General features: G+C 42.5%; 2 protein-coding genes across 3 annotated transcripts; one reads left to right on the top strand and one right to left on the bottom strand.

Moving 5' to 3' along the window:
• Window positions 1-61: 61 nt before the first annotated feature.
• LOC113212954 (leucine-rich repeat-containing protein 40) lies at window positions 62-5320 on the bottom strand. 2 transcript variants are annotated; one of them, XM_026431835.2, is made up of 11 exons: window positions 5136-5320; window positions 4778-5017; window positions 4479-4696; window positions 4202-4405; window positions 3964-4087; window positions 3721-3890; window positions 3495-3637; window positions 3201-3404; window positions 2835-2978; window positions 2518-2709; window positions 62-2448 (listed from the first exon to the last, which is right to left on the bottom strand). In XM_026431835.2, the coding sequence occupies exons 2-11, from the start codon at window positions 5007-5009 to the stop codon at window positions 2043-2045; spliced, it is 2037 nt and encodes a 678-aa protein (XP_026287620.1). In that variant the 5' UTR covers window positions 5010-5017; window positions 5136-5320; the 3' UTR covers window positions 62-2042. The 2 variants fall into 2 exon arrangements, with proteins under 2 accessions (XP_026287620.1, XP_026287619.1); XM_026431834.2 differs by having other exon boundaries at window positions 4778-5320.
• Window positions 5321-5355: 35 nt separating this feature from the next.
• On the top strand, window positions 5356-9142 carry LOC113212956 (poly(ADP-ribose) glycohydrolase). The gene is made up of 12 exons (XM_026431836.2): window positions 5356-5639; window positions 5780-5896; window positions 6003-6199; window positions 6279-6395; window positions 6480-6641; window positions 6737-6990; window positions 7075-7166; window positions 7243-7411; window positions 7495-7813; window positions 7915-8152; window positions 8232-8351; window positions 8474-9142. The coding sequence occupies exons 2-12, from the start codon at window positions 5827-5829 to the stop codon at window positions 9067-9069; spliced, it is 2334 nt and encodes a 777-aa protein (XP_026287621.1). The 5' UTR covers window positions 5356-5639; window positions 5780-5826; the 3' UTR covers window positions 9070-9142.
• The last annotated feature ends 6 nt before the right edge of the window (window positions 9143-9148 follow it).

Genomic DNA, 9148 nt, shown 5'->3' with positions numbered 1-9148 from the left:
GGGGGGGGTATTGTCGTTTGTTTCTCAGCAGGACAGTGTGGTCGAATGACAGTCCTTTCACTAATGTCTTTTAACGTTGTATTTCGACAAAAACGCCGTTTTGTGACAGAGACATTATTTTTCCAGTCATAGTGGTTCAAAACAGACAAAACAACACTATTAACTGAAATAAGATACACACTTTTGTTGTTTTTCAATAAAAACGAGTATATTACTATTTGTCTAAAGAGTAAAAAGGCAAAAAACCCACAACCGTGCCCACATTGAAGAGGTACTTGAGTAAGGACTAGCAAGCATGCGTATTCACATAAGATAAAATGGTATTGAAAAAGATACACATTGTTTAAGATATGCTTCTGACTAGTTTAGGTAATAGAAATTGACTAAACACATAAGACACCAAGCAGTACAGGTGAAATCCCAAAAAGCTTAATTAGAGAAAAGGAGAGGGACCAGAGGAAAACTTTTAGAGAAATTTGTTTTTAGAGGAAGATATTTTGTAGAAAACTGTCTCCACATTTAATAACCTCACAACAGCATGAGTAAACTGCCATTGAATCTAAATATACAATATCATATAACAATTACAAACAAGTCATAGCCACATTCTGGCATCTATCTCTTGGTCTCCTCACCCATATAAAGCAAACTGCACACAAACACTGATTTGTTTTCTTTTCTAACTAGATCACACCATTCATTATCACACTGAATACTGAACACTAGCACCACACTTTGAATTTCCTTATTGCTAAAATTATAATAATAAATGGTACGCAGGGATGCAAAAAAAGAAAAAAAAACAATAATAAAGGTATTTGTACTAGTGTTGGTAACTAATAAAATGGAAACATCACAAAAAATAACAAGAAGCAAAAAAAGCAACCCTTCCCTATGAAGCTTGGGGCATAATACCACACCCCGATTCTAGTTGCTAGTGCACCTGCACCCAGCCCTATAAAACGTAATATCAATCCAAAAATTAAAGTTAATTTTTAAAAAATATAGAAAAGTGTTTGGTAAAAGTAACCTGGCTGAATACATTGGTAACGCCATATTGTATATATCTTCCCTCGCGAGGGCCTGTCTTTTCTATGTGGATGTGCTAAAGTACACTTGGCACCGGCTGCACCGCAAATGCAAATTAGGCGTTAAGGGACGCTCCCGGCCCCGGCGTTGTTTACTAGTAACTTTCACTGGAGCACGTTCACTGCTTCGCACGCTGAGGATTAACAATACATTTCCCTTCAAACAGACAAACGCCGGGAAAACGCCCCAAAGGAGTAAGACGAAGTAAAAGGATATCTAAAAATAGAGAAGGCTCCTTGCGCCATCGGCATTTGCAGTACAAGTTCATTCAGGTACGAAATAATATCATTGCGTACTTTGCAAATAATACACAATTTAAAAGTTGATCTGTTTTTCGTTTTGAAATCAAAGAATAGGATTGGTTGGCAGGAAAGAAATTCACAAAGGGCAATTGCAAGATCTCCTAGAATATGCAACCCTAGTCAACATTCGTGCCTGTGTCGCTCAATGTGCAGCAAGGCAACTTACTTTCCGCTTGACGAACGCATTAGAAGAGACCCAAAGACTAGAGGAATAATCACATGCTAATATACCTACGAAATGTGTACGAATTAGGTAAACGGGCGCGTGGCTACAATGCGCAACGGTATCACACAGAATACCAATTGTAACCACGCCATAACAGAGCAAAACATTTCCTGAGTAAAAGGGCTCATAAAGTCGCAGCAGCAGGTACAAAGTGCGTAGCGTAGGTGGGCGTCGACCAGGTACGTGACGTGGAGCAGCGGACGGCTCCCCGTGGCACCCTGCGTGATGTGCTGTGGGGCGGGGGTGGCCTCGGCGACTGCACTGCAAACTCGCGGGCGTCGACGCCACCCCCTCCGACCACGGGAGGCAGACACTGCGTGTGCTCGTTGTGCACGGTGACCGGTGTCTCGTTAAACACTCATGTGTGGTGTCCGGTCCCTCGTGCGGGACCCCTGTCCTGTCGGAGGGTGGGCCGCCCCGCCTGGCTACCCAAACACTATTTGCGAAGTGTAGCTGTTCTGCCGGGGCGGGTCCGCGCCCAGCTCGGGCGACGGCACGCCCGCGGCCTTCGCCATCTGCGCGCGCATGGCCGTCAGCGTCTCGGCGGGGATGCGGTCCCGGAGGTAGCTGAGCACGCAGGCCGTGCCCTTGGCGAGCACCTCGTGCCGGGGGATGCGGAACGTGTTGCCCTCCAGGCTGAGCGAGCGCAGCCCGGACAGCAGCCCCAGCTCGGGCGGCACCTGGTTGATGTCGTTGTTGGCCAGGTCCAGCACGGCGAGGCGCGGCACCGTGGCCAGCAGCAGCGCGTCGATCACCGACACCTTGTTGTCGCGCGCGTTGATGATCTCCAGGCCGGGCATGCTCCCCAGGACACGGGGCAGCTCGGAGAACCTGGAGCACCACACTGTCAGAGTACGCAACAGGCGTGGGCAGTCGTCCTCGCATACTCTAGGCACTCACTTGTTGTATGCGAAGTTGATCTCCCGCAAATGAGTGAGCTCGGCCAGGTCGTCGGGGAGGGCGCACAGCGCATTTTGCTGCAGGTCGATGTAGTGCAGCTTCTTGCACGCACCCAGCACGCCCTCCGGAATGCAGGACAGCCGGTTGTCGCTCAAGTTGAGCTCCGTGAGGGTCGCCGCGAGGAGTGGCAGTCTGTGGGCAACGCAACGTGGTGAATGTGGCGTCAGAGTATGACAGCGCCGAGGTGGGAGCCCCTGCGAATCGCGGGGTAGGCAACCGGAGCGGGGGCCCGCACCCCTGTGCGGCGAGTGGCCTACCTCACGGGGACCGACGTCAGCAGGTTCTTGCACAGGTCGACGGACTCCACCTCGGCCTCCACGGCGTCGTCGAACAGGCTATCTGGGACCTCCTGCAAGCCCTGCATGCCCAAGCTCATTGCACGACTTCCCCTCATGCGATACCTGTATAGAGAGATTGGGTTACAGACAGCAGTAAACAGAGGGTGGCACATCGGAACCGCTCTTTCTTTTGGTTATACTGAACCACCAGGTGCAGCCGTGTGGGCCCGTGCAAGCTTGTAACCCGTCCGCACGCATATACGGTACAGTAAATCCAGAAAAACAGAAAAGCGTCGACGGGCCACCCTTTATGACACAAAGTGTGCATCAAGCACGGAAGCATACTTGTCAGGAAGCAGTGGTTTCTCCGAACGAGGGAGGTTAATCTTGGCGCGAGGAGACATTTGATTTGGATCGCTCTGTCCACGCAACATTCTAAGGAGGCGGGCCGAGCCACAGTGTAACATGTCTTGCCGTATTTTTTTCAAGGGATTTCCTTCTAGTGAGAGAATTTGAAGCTGAGGTAAGAATCCAACACATGACGGGACACTGAAAAGTAGAAATAGAAAATAGAGCACATTAAAAAAAGGAAACAACAGCAACAACAAAAACAGATACTTTTAACTTGAATCTACTTACTCTTCAATATTGTTGTTTGCGAGATCCAATCTCACTAGGCTTTGCAGGTGGCTTATCTCCTCGGGAATTTCCTCAATTTTATTTTCTCTCAAATTAAAAACGCGAAGATGGCTAATGTGCTGCAGGACGTCTCCTGGTATTTCCTAAAGCAAGAATTAATGGCTCAGTAGATGTGTGTGTTTAAACAATATTGTGAATGGGGAAAGATAATATTGTTACACTTTACTTTAATCTGGTTAGCTGAGAGACTTAGCTCTCGCAAAGCTGAACAGGTAGTCACATCAGGCACTGCCTCAAGTCGATTATCCTGCAGATGAAGTAATTGCAATTTACGCAGTTCTCCTAGAGGTGGAACGTTTGTCAGTTCATTGTGGCTTAATATCAACTGGGTCAGACCTAAACACACAAAAACTCTTGAAACAATCCACTAGTAGCATGAAAATAAGTGCTCAACTGAAGAATAGCATACCCATTAGACCAGATAATTCAGGTGGCACCTCAGAAAGGTGGTTATGAGACACATCAAACTTTATGAGCGCAGTAAGGAACCCCATACCGAGAGGTAAAGTGGCCATATCATTATGTGAAAGGTCCTGAAATTTTAAAATTAAAATACAGTAGGTCTTTGCTTTGTTTTAAGAGTATAAACTTCAATTTGTTTTGAACAACTAGAAAAAGTGTGAAATTATCATTTTAAAAAAGCTCACAAGTGTTTCCAAGCGGTAAAGATTGCCTAAATCCTCAGATATATCTTGAATCTTGTTATGAGCCAAGGACAGTGTACGAAGCTCTCCCAAGTCATAGAAACTTTTAGGCAACTTCTTTAATTGGTTATGACTAATGTCCAGTTTTTCTAGTCGTCCTAGAGTACCAATTTCCTCAGGAAGTGCATCAATACTGTTATCATGTAGCTGTAAGAGGAAGCAAGCATTAAACCCAGTGGTAAATATGAAATATGAAAAGTGCTATTTATATTTTACTTACATCAAGAGATGTCAAGTATTCCAGCTTTTTGATATCAAGGGGTATTTCTGTAATACGATTACTGCTGAGATCCAATACTGTCAGAGCCTTCCTTTCCCACCATCTCACATCACCTTCATCTTCATCAGTCTGTTCATCAAGTTCACTTTTCAGAAAAGTTTGATCAATTCGTTTGATCTCTTCCTCTGCTTCCTCTAGGCTCCATACTCGTTTCGGTACTACAACAAGTCAAATTATCAGAGTCAAACTACAACGATTACAAGGCCAAAAGTAAGACTAAGTTAACTTTTCTACTATACCTGATGAAAGGCCTTTGCCAGACAGATTGAGTTGACCAGTTTTTCGTGCATGCAGAATCACTCTTTTAGTCAAGTATTTATCGTCATCTTTCTGTTGCTGGAATACAGCCTCGAGATGATTGACAAAACCATCAGGAGGTGCTGATCGCCTTTTTTGCACAGCATTTATGATTGGCTTTGGTTTAGGGATGCCAGATCTGGGCCTTGGGACAGCTTTAGATGCTCTCGACATGGTTGACACTTTGCAATGTACAAGTTTTTGATCATTGAAATGTCCTTGAGTACCTCACTAACCAAAGTGAAGCCTTAATAAAAGAATACCCTTCAGTTAAAATCAAAGATACTGTTTAAGTCTCACAATATGAAGTTGCGACTGTGCTATTTGTCTTGTTCCATCAGCTCTCATGATCACAATCAGCTGAAATCATCTGAGCTCAATCTGACGCGTTATTGTTGTGGTTGTCATTGTGCAGCAGAACAGGTCTTCTGCTGGTTGTTGTCCTCTTGCAGACGACTGAAGAATCCATCTGGCTTAGTAATGTTTTACTACAGCCTACGATATCGAGGTGGCTGTGCATTAAGCGGCAACCCCGGCGGCAACTGTTTGTGTTCGTAATTTATTTTCGAAAAGAATTACAATTTGATATCTATCGTTGTATGTTGAAGTTTAGGTGACATGCCATCGATTAGGTGATACCAGAAGCATTTGTTTCATGTTCTGTCATAGACCGATTTTTGTTTCTCTCTCCTTATAACATGGAAACGTATACCACCCACCTCCAAGCAATCGCCACCCTAACCTTATAAAAAATAGTAAATAAATATTGTCATCAACTGGAAAGATCCCCAGTTGGGGCTACAGGTAATTCGTTTTTAAACATAAACCGTCTTGATGTCTATGTTATAAAAGTTTTACTCTGTCCTGTAAATCTTTTCCCTGGAAAGTGTCTAGGTGCTGTCATACCGTACTTATTACAGAACTCATTCATTTCTCTGTTTCAGCAAGCAAGCAACTTCATTACCAACCCTTTTCTTAATGTTCATACAAAATGTCATCTGCAGAAAAAAATGACCAATGCGCTGCAGGAACTTCGGAATGCGTGACACATCATACTGAGGGTGAGGGATTCAAAACAGCCTCTTTACCTATTATATTTTGTAGTTCTGTATTCACATTGTTTTGCAAGAGACTGTTCTCTAAATGAATTTTCCATTGAATTCTAAGATGAACGCATGAGTGTGAGTGAAGATGATGACCCTGCTTCTGGGAGGATAGAAGTTGACAAGTCCCCTGTTAAAGGGACTAGGGTTGACGATGGGAAAGGGTTTTCCATATCAGACCTTAGAGATGGTAATGGTGACTGGGGGCCACCTCCACTTCCTACCGTTCACCCATCTGCAAATCACACTGTTCTTTACAAGGTATGTGGTAGAAAAAATAATTTTGGGGGATATTTTAATGTATACCTATTCTAATTGACTTCTTCTTTGAGTTATATAGGTCCCCTGGAAGCCTGGAAACTTACCATATTCATACCCTCGTGTACCTTGTGATCGTTGGGATCAAGATCATGTCCGAATGCCTAATTCTTCAGAAAGCTTGTATCCTGTGCAGGAGGTTAGAAGGATAAGATTTTCAAATTCGTGTCCTTTCATTCGTCTATTTCTTAGCACACCTTAATTAATTTGTAAATCTTCAAAGACAGGAGATGAGAAAGGGCTAAGATTACGATGGGAGCTTGTCCAAGAAGCTCTTTTACGACCCATTCAAAACAGCCATGAGCTTGAAGCTGCCATTCTCTCTTACAACTCAAGATATAATGAGCGATGGAATTTTAGAGCCTTGCACACATTATTTGAAGAGGTTTGTACAACTGTTGAATTTTTTTTCCCCTGGTTTGCTTTGCTGAAATTAAGAAGCGCATTCATGATTTTGATCCAAAACTAATTTACTCACAGGCTCTGGATAGTGAGGAAAGCGAGTATTTCTTTCGTGATGTCTTGCCAGCAATGGTAGTACTAGCTCTGCAGTTACCAGAACTCATTACAGGTCCTATACCGCTCCTAAAAAAACACAAAAATCATACCATCAGTCTTAGCCAAGCTCAAATAGCCTCTATTTTAGCAAATGCTTTCTTTTGTACCTTTCCACGAAGAAATTCCACCAAAAGAGGATCAGAATATGCAGCTTATCCAGATATTAATTTTAACAGGTATACAATAATTGTTGTCCTATATTTAAATAATGGTGAGGTTTTTAAAAATAAAAATCTGAATTTTCCTTTGTTTTTCTGTAGGTTATTTCAGTGTGGTGACAACAGTGACTCAAACAGTGTGCTAGAAAAATTGAAATGTATTTTAAATTATTTCCGAAGAATATGTCTAACAGGTATACAATTAAATTTTCTGTCCTTTTTTGCATACCTTTTTGATTTATTTGCTTACTTATATTTTCCTTCAAATAGATGCTTCGGACCATGAAGGTGTTGTTACCTTCTCAAGGCGATATATCTCTCCTGGATCTTTTCCAAACTGGGGCCAAAGCACCAAACCGTTGCCTAAAATGCACATTACAAGTCATGGTTTTATAGAGGATGAAGGATCTGGTATGCTTCAGGTGGACTTTGCCAATAAGTATGTTTTAAGCTCTGTATGCTTTGAAAGTGGTCTTTTACCCTAGTAGTTGAAAATAAATGTAATATTTCTAAATTGTGCAGGTTTGTTGGAGGTGGTGTTCTTGGATGGGGTTGTGTGCAGGAGGAAATACGCTTTGTTATCTGTCCTGAGTTAATTGTTAGCCGTCTTTTTACTGAGTGCTTAGATGCAACAGAAGCCCTTATAATTGTTGGTTGTGAGCGCTTCAGTAAATATGCTGGTTATGGGCATTCATTTGAATGGGTTAGTGACTTCAAAGATGATACACCGTTGGATTCTTATGGACGCAGGCATTGCTCTATTGTTGCTATGGATGCCCTTTGCTTCAGCAAACCATCGAGCCAATTTTTTTTACCAAACTTGGTTAGAGAAGTTAACAAGGTAAGATTTTCTATATCCTTCTTTTACTTCATCCTCCCCCCCCCCTTTTTGTTGTTGTTGTTGTTGATATTTTTGAGTTTATCTTTACTCTTTTTCCATAGGCTTATGTTGGTTTCTGTGAAACTGAAGACCATGGTGACAACAAGCTAGCTCCTGTTGCTACTGGTAATTGGGGCTGTGGTGCTTTTCGAGGGGATGCAAATGTGAAAGCTTTACTACAGTTAGTGGCTGCAGGAGAGTCTGGGCGGGCTGTTGTGTACTTCACCTTTGGTGATAAAAATTTACGGGATCGTATTTATGGAATGTACAAATTTTTGATGGATAATGATGTTAATGTTGGTAAGTTAAACCACTTGCATTTATATGTTTGTCCTTTACCAATTATTTCTTCTTTTATACCAAGTTTCTTCATTTCAAGGTAAACTCTGGACTTTGCTTACCAAGTACAGCAGACTCGTTGCTCAGACTATCACCGACAATGTCCCAGATCTGTATGATTATCTTTATTCTTCAGTCTTAAAGGATCCTGATGATAAAGGTATTGCATTTTTCATGCTAATGTCAAATGCATTTGTCTTGAATCTGTCCTAAACATTGTACATAAATAATCATGTAGTGATAATGCTGAAATTCTGCTTCTTCCTGTTTTCTGTCTTACAGTTTCTTGTTCTGCGCTCTCTCTTAAACCCTCAGAGTTCGTGAAACGTAAAAGTCGATCACAACCTTCAACACCAGATGGAGCATCTGGTAGTAATTGCGCTGGTACTGATTTGACTGCACATGATTTGGATTCTCTCATTGAAGACTTTGATTCTGATGAAGAGCAAGGTGGTGAAATGGATGAATCAAAAGTAGTAAAGAGAGTATCTCTTCAGACTCCTAGCAGCAGCTCATGTCTCAGCATGATTGAGGAAAGCTTAGACAAAGGAAATTTTATAGGTAGAAGATCAGAGCAAAAGTGTACCACTCCACTAAAGATTTGTGAAAGTAGCTCAAAGAGTAAAAGTGGACTCAAATCAGGAATAACAACTGAGGACCTTCAACAAACATCTACTTCTTTGAAATCTAGTGAAGGTGGCAGTGCATTTCAAAGGGACAGTCCTGTCCCAGATTCAACAGATGTCGAAATGGATGTATCAGAAAGTAACTGTGTGGTTAGTGATAGTTCAGTCAAAAAGTCAGAGGGTACAAGTTCAGGTTTAAAGAGGACTCCTGCACCAAAGAGAAAAATATCGGATTATTTTAGTCCTGTATGAATCAGAGAAGAAAGATGTCAGCAGGGCTGATGGACTTAAGGTTTTAGATGAGGATACATGAAGTGATTCTACAGTTTTA

Source organism: Frankliniella occidentalis, unplaced genomic scaffold (assembly GCF_000697945.3).
Source record: "Frankliniella occidentalis isolate FOCC.00 unplaced genomic scaffold, Focc_3.1 Scaffold105, whole genome shotgun sequence".
Taxonomy (NCBI): Eukaryota; Metazoa; Arthropoda; class Insecta; order Thysanoptera; family Thripidae; genus Frankliniella; species Frankliniella occidentalis.
This window is presented reverse-complemented; position numbering and strand designations above follow the sequence as displayed.

Bases quoted from the DNA above. Each gene is read 5' to 3' on its own strand.
- LOC113212954 (XM_026431834.2), bottom strand. From the start codon at position 5,009: ATGTCGAGAGCATCTAAAGCTGTCCCAAGGCCCAGATCTGGCATCCCT. The intron at 3,891-3,963 runs GTATGCTATTCT...TTGTGTGTTTAG, and splicing joins TGAATTATCTGGTCTAATGG to GTCTGACCCAGTTGATATTA. The intron at 2,979-3,200 runs GTATGCTTCCGT...CTCTCTATACAG, and splicing joins AAACCACTGCTTCCTGACAA to GTATCGCATGAGGGGAAGTC.
- LOC113212956 (XM_026431836.2), top strand. From the start codon at position 5,827: ATGTCATCTGCAGAAAAAAATGACCAATGCGCTGCAGGAACTTCGGAA. The intron at 6,396-6,479 runs GTTAGAAGGATA...AAATCTTCAAAG, and splicing joins GCTTGTATCCTGTGCAGGAG to ACAGGAGATGAGAAAGGGCT. The intron at 8,352-8,473 runs GTATTGCATTTT...TCTGTCTTACAG, and splicing joins AAAGGATCCTGATGATAAAG to TTTCTTGTTCTGCGCTCTCT.